At 43.4% G+C, this 23,196-nt stretch overlaps 1 protein-coding gene across 1 annotated transcript; it reads right to left on the bottom strand.

The window, feature by feature from the left end:
- Nucleotides 1-1,904: 1,904 nt before the first annotated feature.
- Nucleotides 1,905-22,229, bottom strand: igfbp2b (insulin-like growth factor binding protein 2b). The gene is made up of 5 exons (XM_037110968.1): nt 21,690-22,229; nt 11,522-11,679; nt 11,393-11,437; nt 6,815-6,955; nt 1,905-2,213 (listed from the first exon to the last, which is right to left on the bottom strand). Exons 1-5 carry the CDS (start codon nt 22,048-22,050, stop codon nt 2,058-2,060), a joined length of 861 nt encoding a protein of 286 aa, XP_036966863.1. The 5' UTR covers nt 22,051-22,229; the 3' UTR covers nt 1,905-2,057.
- Nucleotides 22,230-23,196: the final 967 nt, after the last annotated feature.

Genomic DNA, 23,196 nt, shown 5'->3' with positions numbered 1-23,196 from the left:
CTCGATAATCAACTTACTGTGTGTTTTTCTTACATAGGCTGCAATGGATTACAGATGAAAACATTCCATATCATCCATCAGTCATGTTGGCGATGTGCTCGGCTGTCTCGGGGGCGATAACAGCAGATCACTTGCAGGATTGTTCCAGCGCAGCCTGAGAAAGTGAGACATGATGTGTCCCCATACATTCGCTGACATTAATAGTGCCCATCCATCCCTCCGTCGAGACTCCATGTTGGTTGCCTCCCTTTGGAATCGTGGCATGCAGCACAAATGCGCGTGTGTGAGCGTCCCTGCGTGAGTTTGCATGCTCGGGTCGGTTTATTCATAGACACCTTTACCCACTTAGTATCCCATTTGTCAATGTCAGCCCTCCATCCTAATCCCTCCTCATGTCAACACTTCATTAGTAACCACAGCAACACACACACACACACACACACACACGCACACGCGCGTGCACACTCATGCATGCACAGCAGTGATGCCACACAGCAGTTTTTTTGTTTTTTTTTTCCAGCTTCATTACCGTTAGGGCAATTTTTCTTTTGGTGACACTTATTTGGAGTTGCAGAGTGTTAATAGAGAAACTGCTGAGAAAGCAAACAACAACAGCTCTGGATGGGTGTGGATTCATAGAAAACACTTTGGACGCTGACAGATTTCACTCTTGAAAGTTAAACTGGCGTGACGTTTGCTTTTTCTGTGGAATGTCATAAAAATGGCAATAAAAGGGAACAAACAACTTCAGACAGGGTTTTTTTTTCTCGGTGAAATGTCACAGTGACAAAAAGAATTTAATTAATCTACAGCTAACAGTGCAGGAAGCAAAAAGTCGGAGCAACAGCAGATAGAATCAGTCAAAGTCAAACTTTTTAATTAACTGCTTTCAAAGTATTGTCCTGGTGAAAAGGTTAATACAACGTGTCGGCATTATAACGGGATACAGATTGTGCAAACACATCTTTGATATGTATATGTAGGAAGAAGCACCTGCAGTTCTTTCATCTCAACCCCAGAAAACTTGAGGCTCGACTTTGTGAAGGAGTTCGATGGGGATCAAGTTACGGACGCAGTTCATCACTCTATCAAATCATGTCCGAAACTGATGTGGACTCATTCATGTGTGAATATAATATATAAAGTATGTTGATGTAACAGTGGCAGCCAACAACTGTACTCCCATTAGCCTCGCTTTGTTTGTACTGTACACTATCTGCAGAGAGTCTTGCTGATGAACGTCGTGGAGCTTTTAGCAACTAGAAGAAACAGATATTTTTATTTTTACTATGTAATTTCAGTGTAGCCTCAGTGTAACGTACATGCTTACTTCAATATACACATTTTTAACACACAACTTGCTGTGATGTAATGAGTTTTGTTTGCACTACATTACGTGGTGTTGCACTCAGAAACTGTGGGAGAGGGGGCAAGTTCCACAACATTTCAAATTTAGGGCTCTTGGATTATATTTTCATTTGTGTATAATCCTCCGAAACTAAGAATCAGTGTGTTTTAGTTACCTTTAAATTGCACCTATATCTAAAGAGGGTAACCAGGAATGTACAAGCCAAACATCTTTTGAGTTCACATGGGACATGAACAGTGGTCTTCAGGATGAATGGCTTCATGTTGCTCTTTATACTTCTTCACCTGACTTCCTCCTTTGCACCCATCTTAATCACAAAGGCCACTAGAGGTCACCATCCAACAATAAGTGTAAATATGTTCATGATGTAGCTATACGGCTGTTTTGGAATCCCAGTAAATGCTCATTTTGTTCCATGGCCGATGGGACGGGCGGTTGTTTGCTGACAGATTCACCATAATGTTTACAGCTTGTTCTGCTGCCCCCAAGTGGCAAAACAAATCACTGATGCAGCTTTAAAGGATAAGGCTGCCAATATTATACATGTTTTTAATTGGACTTGAAGACACAGATTACAGTAGGTACACACTACATGCAAATCAAAAAAAAAACATTATAATGGAAAAATCCTCCCTTGTTGTTAAATGTGAAGAAAACCCCAAGATGTCATACAAAGTGCTGCACAGTGTTAGTGGGATACTGCCGTGGGCATCGCTCTGAGCTCCTCCTGGAACTGGTTACAGTTGGGGTCCCCTCTGACTTTGGGCGAAGCTGGAATCTGGACCCCGGTTAAGGGGTTAACACACCAGCACTCGCCCCGCTGGCCGTGGGTGGACATGTTGCACTGGAGAGAGAGAAGAAAAACACAAACTAGACAAGTTGGAAAACACTGGAAAAAAGAGGGAGGGGTGAAGATGCACAGTGGGAAGTAGGGGGTGGGTTAATGAGGCATGGCGTACGGTGGCTTGAGATGTGTGTGTGTGTGTGTGTGTGTGTGTGTGTGTTGGTGGATCTCCTGGTGGCGGGGGGCCATTGGATGAGAGTGAGGGCCATGGTTTTGGGTGGGACAACACTCGCCCAATAACAATCCATCCTCAGGTCATGCCCCCTACTCACAACCCCACAACCCATCCTCAGCCACACATGCCATCACACACACACACACACACACACACACACACACACACACACACACACACACACAGGCATGCCAGTAGACCCCCCCCCCCTCCCCTGCAGAGCCCCCCTCTACTCAGAAATGAGGTCGTAATTGAAGTGGACACAGTTTACGCCGCGCACGCGGGGCGGCCGCGGAGGGGACGGCAAAAAAGAATGAAGAGCTGGGGGGAAAGAAAAGACTTTCCATTTTCTTCCTTGGATGAGAAAGAACAAAAAAAGTGACAGTTACAGTAATTACCCCGCGACAAGGAGGGACAACTCCAAAAGGAAGCCGAGTGTTGAGGAGGTACAGTGTTCCTCCCTGGGAACCAAGGACTCCAGTCCGAAACAATGCTGTTGTTTGTGACCAGTGATGAAAATTGGCTGAGTGGTTGAGAGCCCTGCTTTAGGAAACTGTGGCGCCTATTCAAATCTTCTTTTCTGCTCTACTATCCTCGTAAGAAAACACTGGATATGTGACCTTGTTTGTCCTCCTCTGTCTGATTTCTATGGATGAGCAGAATTCAAATTCAAGCCCCCGGTCGGAAGCACAGTTCGTTCCTCGGCTTAACAAAAGTCTTCCCATGAAGTACGCCAAGCAGTTTTTATTGCCTTGTAACCTTGAGCTCAGAAGCTGTTGCCTCATTCATGATGACAACATCTCCACGCGCATGTGTGAGCGTGTGCGTGTGAGGGAAGATGAGGGCGTGTGTGTGTCTACATGAGTGTGTGTGTTTGTTGGAAGAGAGGAAATTCAAGGGAGCAGTGAACACAGTGATACAGTGTGCATGAGTGTGTGTCAGGGATGCAGAGTGATTTTCAAGAGGAACAGACGGAGAAGGATGGAAAAGTTGTCATCAGGTTGGATCAAATGAAGGCACATCACACATCCAGGCACAATAATGTCCACTGACGTTTACAAGGCACGGAATATTCTGTTTTTTCACTTTTATCCCAAAGAAGATGAAAACGAATATTCATACGCTCAGCTCACCTTCATGATAAGGTCAGCTTTGTGGCTGTTGGCTGGTCGGTTTGTGTAATGTGGTGGTAATGCTCTAAGTCTTGAATATCCACATGTTGCACATATTATTCAGAAAATTCATTCATTTGGAATGAGGCCCCATTTGGATCCCAAACAGAATGTGCTGTTAACATGACCCGCAATGTAGTCATTGATGCTGATCACGACATTAACTTTTATCAACCCAAATTGCCAAAAATATCATTTGTGTCACCCTACAAATGTTAAAATCGTGTTCCCTTGGTGTGAGGCTTACAAATTCCGAAACACAGTCTTGAACTGCTTCAGAAAAGATCAAGTTTCGTCTTATGATAGCTGTTTTGGTTCCCACAAATAAAGCCGGGGATGTCCCGACTTCCCGTCATAAGTATCCACTTTTTGTTGCCATAAACGTGGCTGGAAATTGTCCCGAAGTCTCATTAAAAACACCCGGTTTTATCCCCACAAACACAGCTGAGGGATGTTGAGACTTCCTCTGAAAAATATCACTTTTTGGGGCTCTTCTTGCTCTTCAAGCTGCCACAGTCCCTTCAGCTTCGGTCACTAGCTTGCCAGCCTTGTCCCCTCCACCTCCCGATATGAAAGTCAGGTCATAAATGTGATGTGAACATGATATGACTTGTTTTGTCCTTTTAAGTGCCAACATTTAATCCTGCTGACTGTTTTCCATCATCAAGGCCAGTGGTAATGATACTCCAGCACAATTTGGAAAAAAAAAAGGTAGATTTATTATCATTCTCTAAAATCAGGAGGGTTTAATAAACTAAACTATGTCTGAGTCCTTTGTGCTACATCAACATTAAACCTCTCACTCTGAATCTGAAACATGTCACAACCCCGACCAGCCTCGACCAGTGATGTCACAGCAGGCGTCTCGCCTTTGACAGGGAGTGGAAAACACCTGCTGTGACATCACTGGTTTGGGGTGTGGCCAGTGTTGCGAAAGATTCCACCCACAGAGTTTTTTCTGTTGTGCATCTCAGTGTGAATTGTTGATATGGAAATAACCAGTGATCTGAGATGAGTAATGGGATTTGAATGAGGTTTAAGCAGAGAAAAAAATACAGTATCAGGAGGAAAATTCAGCCAAACTGTCTTTTTTTTTTATTGTATAGACATTTTCCTAAAAGTCTGCCTGACAGTCTGACTTGACTACAAATGCATTAAAACCCACATATAATGTCAAATCTGCAAAGAGTTTCCAAAGATACCAGGTCGAAAGGACAAGTTCACGTAAAACTTTGGGTAATTGGAAACATTTCTGGTGAAGTTCAGGTATTTCCAGCTTTAATATTTTTTTTAACAATCAATACAACTATGTTTGAATCCCCTAAAACATGACCCTTAATAAGTTATAACATCTTAAGTAATTGGAAAATAGAGAGGACAGTCCATATTGTACACTTTTTCCCCAATAAAAAAATGGATTTGTGCCTTTATTTTTTGGATGTTAGAGAGCAGAACTTAAGGAAACAGAGAGAAGAAGAAGAAGAAGAAGAAGAAGAAGAAGAAGAAGAAGAAGAAGAAGAATCTCTATTATCTCAGTCAGCACTTCCTGGAGCAGCAGCAGGAAGCCAACGTACGGTCCCCAAGAAACAGCTCCAGATCTAAGCCAGTGCCTCGGTCGAGGGCACTGACCTGAGAATTAACCTAATATACAGTTCATGTTTTGATCTGCACACTCTTGAACTGTATTAGATAAACGAACAGGCAACATTTTGACCCAAATGGGCATGGCCGATTAACCAACTAGAAGGCCCCGGGGGCAGAAGATGGCCCCTGTTCCCCCCTTTTAAAACTGGATTAAATCACCCTCTTTAGGTCGAGGGGGCCTCGAGATGTGGCAATAAAAGCACGACACTCAGGTCCGTCTCAGTGTGGAGCGCTCTGACGCCGCGGGGGAAACCGGTCGCTATGCACGCAAGATTTTATCAGACGAAGGACTAAAAGTCAAGACATGTATCGGCAAAAAATTGATGACATAATCCTACAGCTGCTCATTGTTAAAACGCTTGGCTACGTGTGCTGAGATCACACTGGTGCTGAGAAGGTAACGGGGTTAAATGATGTGAGGAGGGTGTAAACTGGCCTCCTCAACGAGAAACTGTTTGGATTTATGTCCTCAAGAGTGCAATGTTCTCCCCAAATTCTTAACATAGGTTCTGATATCAAGCCATTCTTGTAAACCTCTCCTCTTATAAGTCATTTCCTTACAAGTATTAAAAGCTTTTTTACTATATCTTGGATGGTTCTTTATTTGCTGAAATGTTTCCCAGTCCTCGTCTGGCTCCTCCGGTTACATTTCATCCATTTTGAGGCGAACGTTCGTCCCTTTATGATCCCGCTGATCAGTCAGTGTGGTCTATTGGTTTCCTTTACAGCCTCCTGTACTTACAACATGACATCTATAACAATCTGCAATTAAAAGCCTGTTGCTCAATATCTTTGGCCGTGATGTTGCCAGGATCTCATTACGTTTGTGTCCCTGTATACACATCGCCTTTAGTCATGTTTCAGCCTGATCACGATTATAAAATGTTGGCAGGTAATGTTTCTGCAAACCACTGATACAGTCACATGTGTACGTGTCATAGGTTACGTACCATATTGACAGATTGTGTGATATCACCTTCACATTACATGGGGAATTACATGGACCTGGAGGTGGAGACGATGGTGGTCGCTGTGGATGTTTTTGGCCATGGGGTTGCTAAAAGCAACATTTTTGATGGGAAGTCAGGGTGTTCTCAATGAGACCGCAGGACAATTTCCAGCCTTGTTTGTGGCGATAAAACTGGGTGCTGTTAACGAGACTTCAGGACATCTCATGCTGTGTTTAAAGGGGAACAAAACAGATATTTCTGATGTGATCTGATCTGATCTAGCTGTGTTGTGGTGATAAGATCAGGCTTTTAAACGAGACTTCTGAAGAATTTCCAGCCGTGTTTGTGGCAACATAAAAATGTCCAAAACATGAACTTTGTGAAACAGTTTTTTGGGCATAAACCTAACCAGCCAAACCTAACCAATGTCGACATGGTTCCCTTGGTTTACAGAAACGTACACTGCCGACATTTATTATGGTGATTGAGTTCCCTGTTTACCATGTTTTTGCCATGTTTAGTCTGACAAAATTTGTTCAAATATGGAGATTAATTGAACTCTATGACCTCAACCAGCTACAGTGTTTCTTACTTAATTAACAGTGTGTGTGTTCAGATAAGTAGCAGTGACGTGAGACCGGCGCTCTGTCTGCGGCTCACCTGTTTGAGGTTGTACAGTCCGTGTTTGTCACAGTTTGGGAATTTGAGCTCGTAAAGGTTCTCCAGCGGGCCCCTGTTATCCTCAGAGGTCATTCTGGAAATCTCCTCCAAGACCTTGTCCAGCTCCTGCTCACAGGCGCTCTGAAAGTACGAGCACGGAGAACATTATTCATAAAAAAAAACTCATTTTAAGCAATAACTATTTAGCACTTACAGGAGCAGACTTACAGATACATTCACAAAAAAAAAAAAGAAAGAGTCATTCATAGAGGACAGGTTTGACTTGAGTGTGAGGCAGAGAAATGCTCTCTGTCCAAGAAAAAGAATGGCGAAATAAAATCCCTCTGTGTGTCTTGTAAAAATGTCACAAATACGCACATTTACAGCGAACTCTTTTACGAGGTGCAGTTAGGCAAGCGGAGGGTTCAGCCAATATTATTGATGTGAGCCTGGCGGAGTGGAACATGAGTGTCGAGGCGGCTTTACTCGGCAGGTGGGCCGTGACCACACACACACACAAACACACACACACCTACAGAACTGCTGTGCACACTTTTCCTCCCGTTGCATGGTTGTGCACACACACACACACACATCTACCATGTATTCACGGTGAGTGTATGAGGCTGCAGTGGGATCAAAGGGTCCAGGTCTTATGATTAGTTGGCCGAGGATGAGAGAGGAGGGCAGGAGGAGGCGGGGTCTGCCACAAACCTTATCACACATCTGAACATATGGATGAAAAGTACTCTTTCTTTCTTTCCCTCTGGCTCGCTCTCTCTTTCACACTCGCTCTCACAGCCTTTAACTCCTCTCTCTCTCTATCCCTCTTTCATAATGAAGACGTATAAACCGACACCTCAGTTTTACTGCTGCCTCTCTGCTCTTACGTACCAATATGTTTGTGCCATTTTACACCATACAATACAGATGTTATTGTGTATTATCGGTTGCTGTAATTAACCCTTTTGGCCCATATTCCTTTCATTGTCCGAATACACTGTGCGATAATGGGAGCAGAATCCACAGGCGTCGCTCCCAAACAGTAAAAGTGGAGCTGAAGCTGATATGAGGCGTCAGCTGTTAGCTGTTAGCAAAATCAAGTGGGAATCTTTTGATCCACACAGTGTTTCTGTACGGCGTGTACGGCACCAATCTAAAGTTTGGAAACACTTTCTGCTTCAGGTAGATGAGATCCGTGGCTTCATACGAAATTTCCAAAAAGTCAGAGCAAACTTCTCCTCCTCTTCTTTTGTTATGTCTGGTTCAGGGAATATTGTTTGCTCATATTCTTGTTTTATAAAATTCGAGGTGAAATAATTGAAGAAGCAGAGCTGCAGGGATGCCGCTGGGCCGGATGAAGTGCAAGGACAGCGACAGGCTGCTGTCGTTGGCCCGCTAATCTTGTTCACTCTCCACAGTTTATTTCCAAAACGCCTACATTTTCAGCAACGTGCAGCTACACTTGTCTGTCGCAATTAGGTCTAGTACAGGTCAGACCAGATTTTTGCTGGGTCAGAACAAGGATTAGCACAAGGTGGGTTATGAGCATAAACTGCAAGAGCTAGCGCGGCTTGCTAACACTAGCATTCTGCAAAACTCATCACAGCACTGAGATTTACCAGTATCAATAACCTTGAGCTCATCAGAGTCATCACATTCCCACATTATTCTCTGGTGCTCATATGCACATTATATTGTTTTATTTTAAAATGCATAAACAAGGATAGACGGTACTTGCTGTAGGAGGCCAAGGGGCAACTAAGATAATTTCTTTCTTTCAAACTTCTGCAGCACCAATCAATGCTGACTCAAGCGAGGCGGTTCGTCAGATGTTTCCCATTGGTGCCACAAAAGGCTTTAAACTCAAACTAAAACTTAAGCTTCCCGTTGAGGTTTTCTGTTTCAACAAAAATTGCACCCAAGATAGTAAAAAACACCATGAAAATGCCCTCTTGGATAGATAAAACATGATGAAGAGCCCTGCAGGGTGATCTTTTAGCAGACTAAACTTGCTGAAGTGTCCTTTGGGGTAAAATCATCTCATGACTTTCTACACTGGTGCCCTTTTTATTTTTCACCCCTGCCCCTCAGAGATCTTGGGTACGCCACTGTTGCCATGCATATTACACATTACTCACTGACGAAAGTAAAGGAATGACAGGATGTGAGTGTAAATATGTTAATATCACTGTGGCGCAAACTGATTGTTTATATATTTGCGTTATGAGGGTAAGAAGTCTGGCACGACCCCGGGCTCTGACGGCATCTTGAGTACAGTACTTCAGCTCGTATGACCACCCATGACGAAGTGCATCCATGCTTGACACCAGCTGTCTGAAGTTCCTCCCCCTGACCAGCTGCACGACTCCTTTTTTCCTGCATTCTCTTTTGTTCCTTCTAATGATCTCCACAATTGTTTGGTACCCTCCCCACTTATGAATTTTTTGTTTTATTTTGTTTTGTTTTGCTGCGAGCGAGCGAGTTAAGTGAGGGAGAAAATGAGCAAATGCGCATAATTGTTTGCCGGTTTGTGACATATACGGGCCTCCACATGCTTAATCCCCCCCAGGGCCCAAGCTCATTTGCATGAAACATAAAGAATACACATGTTTATACGGCGCCCCATTAAGGGTTTTCTAGGAACTGTTTTTATGTTTTTGGGGTTTTTTTCCAGAGGGGAGTTGAGTGAGTGGTGAAGAATTGTGTAGTGGAAGGGTGAAATCTATAGAACGCACTAAACTGCCAACACACATTCCAGCGTGGAGAGAAAAACAATATCACTTTTCATCATGATGACGCTCATTATTGAAGCTAAATGAAGCTCATGGTGCGTCGCGTTCATAAATGGGAATGCATCGATGAATCCATTGAAGTATTTCTTAGAAATACTCTTAAACTGGAAAATGCATCAACATGTCAGTCTGAAATTAAGAGTTTCAAAATGAGGCCAGCAAAGATATTTGCAAGCTAACGGCTACAAAATTTCCTGAATAGCATCTCTGAATATAAAACCACATTTGACATTTGCTGTTGCATGCTGTTGGAAATATTCTCACATTCTTGGAGAGTATCAACAAATATATTTTCACACAACAGCTCTGTGAAAGCACATAAATGTGTGTTTGTATTAATCGTGTTGTAGGGATATACAGCTGCTAACACAGTCACGTTGTGGGGGAAAAATCTCGTCCACACCAGATAAATCCTCACAGTTTCTGGTTTAAACTTGGTTTCTGTTGAGGTTGGGATTAAGCTGTGTGGTGGCTGAGCGAGCGAATGTCAGCCCATGTGATGTCAGTGTGTGTGTGTGTGTGTGTGTGTGTGTGTGTGTGTGTGTGCATGTGCGTGTTTCAGGTGATGAGGCACCCAGAGGAGGGCACTACTGTACCACACCACCTTTTTGTCACTGCTCACTTCTGATAGGCAGACAGGTTACTGCACTTCTGTGAGGCCATACATTCATGCAAGAAACTGCACTACACTAACAATTTGTTTTGTTGGAAACAAGCGCAAACTACCTGTGCTTCATTCGATCAGTATGCATGAGAAACTGCAGTTTTCAAAATTAAAAATCACTTGGTTGGATCTCTTTTCATGAGGTGCCACAAAACATTTCACTTTATAGAAAAAAAATATGTATATATTTTTAGAGGACACCTGTTAGATTTTTTCCATTTTTCCACACCAACAGAAGCTCCAATCTCCCACAGAAAACACTGCTCCTGAAACACCTCGCCTGTAGCCCCGCCTTTTAATTCTGTGTTTTTGTGACATCACACTGCGTCAGCATGTCACACATTTGCATATTTTTATACCCGTTGGCTAGTTTGGTACATTAGATGGATTTAGCACAGCTGTTCTGTTGTTGTTAGTGGTTGGTGGTCAGGCATGTGTGAGTTGACCAATCACAGCAGACCGGGTATTCTGGAGAGGGGGAGAGAAACCCAAAATAAAATCAGTGTCCGGGTTGAATTGTTCCAACTGGAAGCCAACTGGTTCCTTGGTGTCTAAACGGTGGCGGTGAGAATAAAACCCACACCCACTGCCAAATGATAGACGAACAAAAACACATTGGACACACCATCCAAAGGTAAACTGGGGGTCAGTGGGGAAACAAAATGTGTTCAAACTGGTCAAAAGGAATAAATCTCAAACACACTCGACTCAGATTTTCACCCAAACAGAAATCCACAGTCCACACAGTCATCCACCCTCGGCAGTGGGTAAGAATCTGGTTTTGTTGAACTGTTGAGCCTGCAAAAGTCCAAACAGAACCGCGGACTTGTGGTACTTTCTTTTGGAACCACAATGCAGGGTGAGCTTGATGCTGTACCATGTGATCTACTTCACGTCTGAGCAAAACACTTCCGGGTTGACTAACGTATATATTTATTTAAGACGAGTCTCAAATAAATCTGCCAGAGCATGCGACTGCATTTCACTACAGGCTGCGACGAGCCTGTGAAGTTGCCGGCAAGAACCTGAAGAGGACTCAGACCAGAATGAAGGTCTGGTACGATCAAAAGGCCCGTTCTCACTCGTTTGATGTAGAGGATCAGGTTTTAATTTTATTACCTGTTGCTGGGTCCCCCCTTGAGGCGTGTTTTCTTGGGCCGTATACTGTGGAGGAAAACGTTGGAAACGTGGATTACATTGTCTCAACACATGAGCGCAGACAGAAACAAGAATATGTCTAGTTCTGACCTGAGTCCCCTTCTGGGTCCGACTGTCCTCTAGTTGATTGTTAGTTGACTTCATCCTTCCGAGGCGGTCTTTCGCGTGATTGTTGATGGCGGTCTCCTGCCAGAACCAAGTGTTGATGAGAGGTCTTCTGGTGGGTGGATTTTCAGTCCCGTGCACCTCTAGAACCAAGCGAACACATAAACCAATCAAGTTGATCTGCAGCATCTGTACATTCAATCGGTCCAGGCCTCCTTCAGAGTCAGTATCAGGGATGTGTGCACAAAAAGTTTTCGGAGTTTGGTTACTGTCACTGCTGGTTACTCAGCACGAGACTTATGAAAAGGATGCAGTACACTCTCTATTGATGGGAGACTTTTCAAATCTCTTAGTTGTGACCACCAAATCTGTGTTGAAATCAGCCAAAAAGGGAGCTTGTTAGCTTGTTAGCTGTTAGCGACTGGAGGGGAAGCAGCTTCCTCGGGGTGCTGCAAACGGAACTAACAGCCACAGAGTTTATAGCTTACAGCTAATGGAGCTAACACTGATAGATTTAACAGCTGCGCACATTAGTTGATAATTGATATCTGAATGTTGATAAATGCACTAAAGGACTGACGGCTGAGTAGAGTGAGGAGATAAAAGTACTTTGAACGCTAATACTTGTAAGATGTTCGACTGGATGGGACAGTTTATCACTTCAGGACAGTTAAAATAGTTTTTGGGCACAAGTGACATAAAACATCAATAAACAAGTCACATGTTCCAGTAAATTGTAAACAGTCTGAGTGCTACGATTCCTCAAAGCTAATTCAGCCCTTTTTTTGTGTGTACTTCCTGGTTTTGATCCCAGTGTCACTTCTCAGAAATGCTTCATCTCTCATCTGTGTCCTGTCTGTTCGGTATGCACTTAATGGACAGATGTTAAACACACACACACACACACACACACACACACACACACACACACTCAAAGCCACCTCACCATCTCCGCTGCTTTCCAACAAACACACATTCATCTACATTTATCTTTTCTTTAATCACACGCTGCTATTAAAAGCCAGCGTTTCTCCTAATGACAGGCCCTTTTACAAGTCATCTTAATCCTGGAATTAGAAGACAAAGTCATTCTGTGTCCTCGAGGCATCCTGTGTCCCTCATACCTCATGTTACTAATTCTATGCTGGACAGTCAGGCGTCGCAATGGCTGTAATTACTGCGGCGACAGTGCGAACAGACTCGCCAAGATCTTTTTCTGTGAAACAGCAGAAAGTGCAACATCCAGCGCTCCGAGGCTTTGTGAGGGTCATGACGCAGTTTGAGCAGGTCTTTTCTGAGCTCTCTCGGGTCACTCGGAGTGTGTTTCCTGCTGCTTTTTATACCAGAGCATGTTCATAATTTGTTGGAGACAGTCAAGACAAAACACAAATGACAAGCTAACAAGTTAATTCAGAACAGACACGCGGCAAATGAATACAGAACAGCACGTCCTGCAAAATGAAATCTGTCTGTGCTGCTGGTACCTGCGGTTGCAGAACACGAAAACATGGTGGGGTTAACGATTTAGACATTTATCAACATAGCCGCAGTCATCACAGACATAATGATCCAACATCGTCTGACACATTTCAACAGGAAATACTCAGACGAAAGTGGCGACTGAATTAAAGAGCTGAGCCCGACTTCGAGTCACTGGTGGTGAGTCCAGACTCGTGAGGAGGCAACGCTGATGAAGGCTTTTCATGCTGAGTAAGGATTTTTTTTTTTTTTGGGCACCTAACCTACCTGCCAGAGGCTGTGTGTGTGTTGGTGTGTGTGTGTGTGTGTGTGTATGTGTGTGTGTGTGCGTCTGTAATTAGCGCTGTAAAAACAGGAGCAGAGTGCTGAAGTTGTAAATCATGCCTGAGAAGGGGGAAGGCCCCCCTGTTGAATCCTCAGGAGCTCCTGACACACTGTCTGAAATGTTTCTGTGCGTGTTCACGTGAGTCTGTGCACATACGTTAGAGTTCACGTGTCAAATGAAGTGCAACCTCTGTTTCTTCTTTCTTAAAATGCTTCCTAGTTGCCAGGGTTCACAAGGTTGTGGCCTCGGAGATCAGGATGAGACGCTGCCTGCAGGTTGTGGATATTGTTGGGGGTTATAGAGGTCGTAGTATTTAAGGTTACGTTGACTTTTGGGGTTCCCAGTGTGATTGGCTGTTTTGCAGATACTGGGTTTTGCTGCCAGGTGGAGCTGGGACGGTCGCCTGCTCATACCTGCTCATGTGGGCCGGGCCTCCAGAAAGAAGGGATAAAGGACTACCTTTCTGGGATTTTCGCTCCCTCTCAGGTGGGCCTTCTGCCTCCACCACAGCCCTTTTTCACCTTTGTTTGGTTTGCTGCACCAGTCACCACCCATCACACCACATTTTACTCACACTGCTGACAAGACTGAGTTCACTCTCCTACCAGTTAGTTAATATATTTATTAATTTGACTGATTTGGAGTTATTTCAACTGAATAAAGCAAAACGTTTTACGTGCTGGTGACACGATTTGTAAAGACAGGGTTTAGGATTCATCCTCTTGGGCACTTCATTATCTGTATGATGATTCAAGCTGTCAGGACATTTTAAAAAAAAAACAACAAACTTTAACATCCTGGTGGTGTTAGAGGAGAAGTTGAGGTATCGGCAAAGCCAGTGGGGTTTATACTGTCGGACCACGACCGTCTCACACCGTTCTGGACTACAGTACTTTCTACTACGTTTGTCCTCTCTTCTCAACATTGTTGCCTCTTGCTGGTTCCACACCTTCATACATGAGTATGCTTTTTTGCACCGAGGTAAGGCTAACCATCACTCTCGAACACTGTCCACGATCCACAGATCCGTTAGGGTACAGACTTTGCAACACTCCACATAGTCAAATACTTAAAGACTCACCAGTCACAAACAAAACCTTATCATCAAGAATCAAAATCATATTCACGACAGTGAGTGATAAAAACAAACACTTCTACCTCTAACAGAGAACACAAGCTTAAAGTGTTGGTCCAAATTATGTTAACCTGAATTCGACAATTCCAGAGAAAGATAGTTGATTACTGAGTGAAATACTGATTCTTTGAGTTGGACCAAAGTGGTTGTATTTAACATCTTTGGAAGCCTTTGCTCTAAAACAATAAGAACAAGGTTCTAGTATAGTTTTGCTTCCCCTGGTAGTTGCTTTAACACGGCATCGACATTTATGTCTCAAAAGTTGACATTCAGGGATGTTAAAAAGCAACCTGAAGTGCAGCTACAGGCAGCAAAAGGTGTAAAAATTCCATCTTATTTCTGAAGTAGCGTTTAAGAGCTTATTTTCTATAGACACTTACTGTATAGGAACCCATGACAGCATGTTCCAGGGAGAAAAAGAAAACAACACGTCTTTGGCCAACAGCTGTCATCTAAATACTGTGTTGTTGATTCTGCGTTCAGTGCCATAGAAACTACCTGTCTCGAGCTGTTCGGAGTGTTGGCTTTAGGTATTGCCTTTGAGCAATGCTTTCACAATTCTCTCATAGCACAGAATGAGTAATGTCTTTCCAGAGTTGCTTAGCATTACTGTATTAGCCGTGTTATCGTATACAGTGGAGCTGTGTCTCAGGAAACTTCACTGTGGCCTCCGCCGCCAAGAAAGTGGCCTTACAGTACTTCAAACCATTGTCAGTGTAAATTGGTTCCTCTCGAGGCTCGGCCACTTCAAACGCCTTCCAGCTGGAAAACGGACAGAGAGAAATTGAATAATGAAGAAGGCTTTGCTTCGCCAGAGGTCCCCCCTTCAAACCTTTTACGGTTAGCTAGTGCTTTCAACTCTCGACGCTGTGCTATGCTTCCATGTGGCCATGTGTGTCATCCTAACCAAATGAAGTCGCCTTTGTAGTTTAAAGGGAAAGCTGTGGCCAATTGGCGCTCCTACAGGCTTTGTCAGACTTAAAAGACAATAAGTGCAGTCTAAGGTCAAGGTCATTTTCTCTTAAAAACTTTAAAAAAAACATATGCTTTCCTCCATCAGGTTCTCACAGTGGAGACACTAAATTCCAAATTGCCACAATGTATTTCTGTTCTTTGTACGTCGCCGCATGTGTTCTCAAGGATTTCTTTCATTTCGGAGTCTCACTATTGGTAACTTGCAACCAACAGACATAATTCCTGTCCTATAGAAGGCCATTGTCTTTAAAATCACACACAAAGTTAAATCTTGAGCACAAAGACGTCTTTGACAAAACATCAACACTGTTGAATCTGGCCACATCTTACATATAATGTAAAGCGAGTCGCTCCGTAGAGACAAACCCGCTGAGAAACGTTTTAGCATCTCTCAGCTCATTGTTTTGGTTTTACGGCCTGCAACTTTATTGCTCTGGTTGATTGTCACCACTCCCATCAACACTGTTTCCAGGCAGCTATTTCAGATAAAACGCGGATAAACCCAGATTACACTACCATACAATTTTAGCAACTAGCTTGTGAACATAACGGAGCATTTAGAGGATATAGAGACTGATGGGGGAGATGGTGGAGACCAAAACAGAGCTAAATGGAGAGTGGATTCTAAATGGTAACTAACAAAAATATCATTGCTCTGCATGTCTGCTAGAAAGTATCTGCCAGCACATTTAGCATATCAACTTTCTAACGTCACAGTATGTCAGTGTTGTGACGCCCACTGGTGACCACAAAATTAAAATAATGCTGTAGCAAAGTAGTGTTTTATACTTTTATGAAGCAATAGATTTCTTTACCTTCAGCAATTTTAATTATATTGGAAAGTTTAGTCTATAACAGTGCAGTATGATTGATAAAAAATGTGAGTAAACAATGTTTTTTTTTTTTTTGTAAATCGTGATAGAAAGTAACAAATAATCACTGTGAAATAAAAGAAGTAGAGCTGAAAAGTTGAAAGTTCTTCCTGAAAATGAAGTAGTGTGTCTAATGTAGTGTAAAAATAGTAGTTTAAATGTTTATTAAAGTACAAGTGAATTGAAACTGCACTTAGTAAAAGCTCTTATCTGTTTGTGATGTAACTTTTCAGCATGAACTTATTTAGGATTAGCACAAAGGAGGGAGGGATTCCTATTTACACCTCAGGGGGAGTTTTCTCAGAACTGCAGGCACCGACATGCTGCTCCCACCCAGAGTGATCTCTTCTGGCTTCACCTTTTCCTGTGGATGTGTGCCCCACACACACACACACACACACACACACACACACACACACACACACATCTACATAGAGTAATTAAAGACCTGAGAGAGGGAGCATGTCTCAGCAGAGGATCACCTGCGGGGGCGAGGAGGGCAGTCATGGACCACCGACAACACAAGAAACGAAAGGAGGGAGAAACAAGGAAAGTGCCAAAAATATAAAAAAAGAAAAGAATATAGGACAGTGGCTTCCTATTGGCTGGAGGAGGGGGTTTGTCAGCTGAGGACTGGTGGTCTGCATATTTGGCACAGAACACACACATGCCCTTTCATTATCACGGTGGCGAGTTGGACTTTAAATCGTGACGTTCTGATCAGTCCGATGTGTTTGAACTTCCTAGATATAACTGAGCTGTAGTGTAAATAAGCTACGTGCAGAGAGAGACGTGTTTAGGTGAAGTGGCTCGGAGGCTTCGGGCTGTGCACGTTGCACATTTGAACTTCATGAAGTTGCTTTAACGTGGCTCCCATTCCTTGATTCCATGGCAACAGCACATGATCAACATAATAAAACATAATTCCAATAAGGCCAGACTCACTGAGCTTGTTACAGAGGTATTTTCAACGTAATTCTGGCTCCTGATTTTTCATACTTCCCTTGTTGCTTTTACACTTTTACAGCAGCAGGAGGCCCTTTTTTTCACTGCAGACATTCTGACATGGCACAGTAGGAAAAGTCACAGGTAAATAATACAGTTAATGGATGATTTTTTTTATTTTTTATTTAGCTGCTTCTCTTTCACGGCCCTGGCATCGCTCATACTGGCTCACTGCCTCGACTTACTGGGGCAACTCCACGACAACGAAGCAATCATTCATGTTACTAATGTGCTTTTCCAACTGTGACGAGTCAGAATGCTGCTGTGAAAAAAGACTTATTACTGATCTTGTTCTTGATAGAATATTAAAAAACAAACAGACAGGAAGTTGACAGGATATCTATGCTGGGAAATCTGCATTTCTATTTTGGGGAGATTCTGTCTGCAGCTCCTGAGAGTGACAGGCCATCATTCAGACGGCTGCAAGTACACTTACAGTTTCCCTCCCTTACAAACAGGGGACCTGCCCCGATGTGTAAAAAGGAAATTATAAATTTGGTCATTTATTTAAAATGCATCTAGGACATCATGGTCACTGTTTTGCTTGTTTCAAGTGGTGGCTGTATTTGATTCTGCCTAATAAAGTGTTTTTATTGCCTTGCTCCATATCTCACCAATATGCTGGCAAAATAGTGGGTGAGTTTCCAGACAAACGTTGACTCATCCTGCTCCAGAGTATATTGTTTTGTTTTGTTCATGTGTTTCTGGGGACTTTATAACTTTTTCCACTGATTTGCGTGAAACTGGATCATATGCTGTGGAGAAAATGTATGTGTTACGTCTGCTCAGCCGTTAATCTAGACAGTTAGCTTTTCTTGCTGCTAGCGTAACGGCTAACCAGCAGCCTCCCAATGGACGCGTCCAGACTGGGGCCGTGAGTAGCTTGCCAGAACAATGGAGGTCAGTAGCATGGCGAGTTATGCAGAGCTCTGACAGAGATACAGGTTGCTTGGTAGATAATAATCTTCACAAACTGAGCGTTACGTGGTACGCTCAGTCAGCCCTGCAGCTAAGTCAGTGGTTCTATTCTCAGACTCAGCCCCGGGGTGCCGGAAGCTAAATCTGCCAAGGAAAAATAAAAAAAAAAAACACCTCGGTACTCCGTCTTCTAGGAGGCTGTATTGTTAAATACCCAGTGCTCACTGGGAGCTGCAAGCCCAAGCAAGCAAAGTTAGCAGGCCGCTAGCACTAATGGTGAGTGGTGGTGGTTGTGTGTGTGTGTGGGGGGGAGGGGGGGCTCTTGGTAACGCTCAGTGCTCGTGGCGACTGTAAACACTTGTTTCTACAGGAAACAAACCATGCTGGAGTTCACAGCACTCTTCCAGCGGTTGTATTTAATCCCTGTGGTTATTAAGGCCTCTGGAGCAACTCTCATCCTGACACACATATACTGGAGTAATTAAATACGCAAACTGTTGCTGGAATATTGAGGAATAAGTAGTTGATACCAGCTTTTCAGGTACAGAGCTGTGCTGAACAAAGAGCACGCATTGCTCAACAGACCTTCCCTGTATGAATGCTGAAATACTGATGGTTAACACAAATATTGTTGCGTAATGATGCGTCCACTGACAGTCAGTGACAGATGCTCCACACCTGCACAGAGACAGTGAAGTCATGTTCTTTGTCCTGGATTCAAACGCAGAGAAACTGATTCACATGGAGACTGACTGAAGCCTTTGTAGACTACGACCGAGAGAACATTTCCAAGTCGACTCCCATTGCAAAAATACTTAAAGTGGAAACAGTGAAGATGATGTGCCACTTCCAATATTACACACCGTCGGATTGGAAGAATTCAAATCATGGATTAAACGCATCAGCGTTGCTGTTTTCTGTGCAAGAAGTTCCTGTTGCTGCGAGTGTGGAGGCGCAGGAGGAGCAGGGGAACGCCACATTAATGACATCAGCAGTTTGAAAGGGCAACTTCATGTCAAAGTTGAACATCAGACAAAGCAGGAGTGGTTTATTTGAACTCAGGTGAGAATAATGCCATTTCAACTCAGGATCACACCGTGTTACCATAACAAAATGTAAATCTCTGACTCTTTGAAGTGAGCAGTGATGTGGGTGTTAAGAAGTGAGAACGCAATCTCAACCGACTATATGAAACGACCCCGAAATGTGCATTTTAATGGGTACAAAGGAGACAGATGTTGACATCTGATAGTCCGCAGTCGCTCATGCTTGGAAAGCCAACCATAACAGAGTGAACCAAGGGCAAACCGCAGTCTGATCTGATGCTCATTTTCAGCTTCTCCTTTATGTGTTTTAAATGGTTTGAGCACCAAAGACGGTAAATCACAGCAGAGAGCGCAGACAAAGTCCATCACGCCTAGCTAAAGTTACAGGCTCTGGAATGGGGTTTGTTTTTACTACCCTCTCCCAACAAAACCTCCAAGAGTCCTGAAGAAATCACCTCCGTTGAGTCTTTTATTGTCTGAGAACGTTTCAGTCCAAGAAATCATCAGATGCATTCCTCGGAGAGTTCACCAGCGATACATGAGCGTACAAAAGAAGAGCTTGATTGAGAAACTGATTTCCCAGCGTCGCTCTGAAGAGCTTGTCGTGGGTGCGTCTTCCACATGTCCAGAATTGCTTCATATGTTTTTTAACTTTAAATGTGCATTTAATCACTTTTCCTCAAGCCCCGTAAACAACAGCGTACATCAAAATAAGACTCCCAATACGAGAGCTGTGCGGATATGTGGGTTACAGACATGTGAAGGGTTCACCCGAGGGATAGAGCTTGTTTGCACTCACAGATGTTGGCCTGCCACTGCTTGCCAAACACACTGCTTATGTCAAAATTCATTTGCAGGAATCAACAGTGACCCCTTTGTCCCCTGCGACTGTAACGTGGAGGAGAACAGGCTTGACATTTCTTTGTCTCTGCAGGAATTCTGGGTTATTTATCTTGGGTCATGTTTATTGTGACCGAATACGTTTGATGTTGATGTGGTTTTTCTGATATAAAACGAGTCCTGCAGAGAGAATATTGTTTCTGCTTCACCATTAAAACTTCCTCACTTTGAGCCGGTTGTTTTGATGTCGTGCCCTCAGGTACGATGGCGGGTCAAAGCTGGCTGGCTGAGTGATGCTGGCACGCTAACAGAATATTTATTAATATACGACACTCCCTGATGGCTGCTGGACGGGTTTGAATTTGGTAACAGTATGTGAGTACTTGGCAGAGGACCAGTATTGTGCCTATATATATACATATATAAATGTTTATACCTACTTATATGCAGTAGTCCTCTTAAAGGGGCAGTTTGTAAGCTATGTTCAGATATGTCCATTATCAATTTAAAAAAATCAAATCTTTAAAGTTACAGATGATATACAGTCATAAAGTTTTTATTTGTCTCACAGAACCTGCAAGTGATTTCTGCTTCTGCATCACTGAGTCTAGTTCTGTGCTACATCGTAAATGTTAACTGTCCGTATGTATTTTCCCATCATACAAAAGATCCCTTGGAGAACCGCAATGATGCAGGCTGTTTGCGTTTTGACCCTTACAGAGTTTTGTTCGTGGGACCGTAGACTCTTAGAATAGTTATCTATGTGGGGGATACACTAAGTGATTGCAGCCATTACTGTTAAAATGAAACTGGAAATAAGGATAGCAACAGTTAAATTATTGCAACCAGTCATTTATAATTATGTTAAAACACTAACAGTAAGAGTTCAGTGAAGCTTGAGAGTGAGTCAAAGACCTTTAAATCCACAGTTCAACCGCTCTTTTTCATTTTTCTGATCCAGCAAATGTATCCTTTCACATTTACATGTTGGTATCTCATCCAACTCACTGGATGTAGACTGTTGTTGTTAGCTAGCAATTACCTATAAGCACCTATTTCCTCCCCTTTCTCTTCTTGTCTATCTGCGTGTTTGGGAATAACCTCTGAACTAGAAATGACAACCTCACTCTGACCAGTTAGATAATGATGCAATCGTAAACAAGCTAGCAGCCGATATGCATTTTGTCTTTTGCAGGGCTTTAGCTGGTTTAATCTCTTCGTCTTTCTATTCTAAAACTGCACAATACCTGGCTCGTTATCTGCTACTTATCAATATGCTATAGCTAGGTGCTAACTTCAGGTTCTAGGACGTTGGCATATTGTTGGGACGTCTGAGCCTTTTTGCCAAAAACAGCTGCCTTGCTTCTGACAACAGTGTTGATAAGAGCAGTGAAGCTGAGCCAAACTGTGAACTTGCCAGCTTTGAAACCAAAACAATGAGCTGAAAAAGGCTAAAACCTCAGTTGACCTGAAAATTTCCATTACAAGGCAGCATTTAATACATTACATGCAGTCATTTGATCCACTGCTTAACAAAATGATTGCAGGACTGACTTACCATTTGTAGCCTGGTGGTCCAGACCTGTCGTGACATCCACGTCCACTTTTTGTCCACATCGTCCTAAACCCTGGATGAGCTGCTGCAAAGGTAACTCGGCATCCATGCTCGGGTAGCACCTCAGGCCGCTGGAGCACCGCGGCGTGTAGACCCCGCAGAGCTCCCCCACCTGCCTGGCACACACCGGACAGCAGCCGCAGCCCAGCTCCCTCACTATCTCAGGACACATCGCTGTGACTTTGGGACACGCAGCCAGACGCTCTGCGGTACAACTTGGACATCGGAAAGCCAAATCCCCAAGTGAATGTCCAGGTAAAGAAACGTATGTCAGCAGCAGCCCGTAGGTAAAATATATGAGCATTCTTACACTTTCTAGGTTTATTAGTGACTACTGACAGTCTGAGTGACCCTTGGACGATAACAGTTTGAACCTAATGATCCTGACAGGCAACTGTGTGGGTAAACACTGTGATACCGCCGACAGGGTCCTATCTGCTCTCATATTACCTCCTGACCAAACAAGGGAGCCCATCACTTAACCATCAAAGTACCTCCATCCTGGAATGATTCATTTTGGTTTGGTTTATTTGTGCAGGTAATTATATGATTTTAGTTTTTTTAAATGTGCATTGCAACAAAAAAACCCAACTGACTCCACACAAGACACACTCAGCTCGAAGCGAACCCCTTAGAAAACCTGATATTAGTTCTGAGCGGCTGTGATGTGGTCGCTTCATTTGTTGCACGTCACCTGGCACTCAGTTAAAGGTGAGGCCAGGGGGGCCAGAAATTCCTCCCCCATTCCTACGCAGCCCAATTATTTTGCTGAGCGACGGCAGTCAACATGATGTGCCGTGTTACCGAACGCATCTGGAAAAAGCCAAGTGATTACTGCCTCGGCCTCAAGTGACTGTTGACTTGTTCCCAGTGGTGTTGTGACAGTTGTGACACAGAGCTGACCTCAATGTGGTGTTTCTTGCCTCGGTTTACACTCTCAGTTTAACTCTGTGTTCCTTTATTTTGTCGTTCCTTTCACAATAAGAGCAAAAAATTTAATTTCATGGACATAAAGGTCAGTACAACCCCTAGATAGATCAAATTTCAACTTAGTCTCACAGCCCAATGTTTAGGAACTACAGGTCTGAGGCACCAAACCTTTCCCCTTGGAGGACCAACTCTGAATCATTATGATGTGTCATGGACCAAAAGCAAACACCTGTTGTGCTGTATTGCATTGGTAGAATCCAAAAAGATGGTAGGAGGACCTTAACCGACTGTGTCTGAAGTGTCCGCCAGGCACAAATTAAGAAATCATTTACATTTTCTACATTTTTACCTCACAACATGTAAAAACAAAAACCATAACCACTGGAAACATCTGGCGGGCCAAAGCGAAACTTATGTACAGTCAGCTTGGCAGCACCGCTCTAAAGTATAAGAGGATGTACAGTGTCATGTCATGCATGGATGGATGAATCTGATCTGATGAATTCTGAAGAAATGTCAA

This window comes from Acanthopagrus latus, chromosome 9 (assembly GCF_904848185.1).
Source record: "Acanthopagrus latus isolate v.2019 chromosome 9, fAcaLat1.1, whole genome shotgun sequence".
Classification (NCBI taxonomy): domain Eukaryota; kingdom Metazoa; phylum Chordata; class Actinopteri; order Spariformes; family Sparidae; genus Acanthopagrus; species Acanthopagrus latus.
Note: the sequence above shows the minus strand (reverse complement) of the source record. Positions and strands in the feature narration are given on the sequence as shown.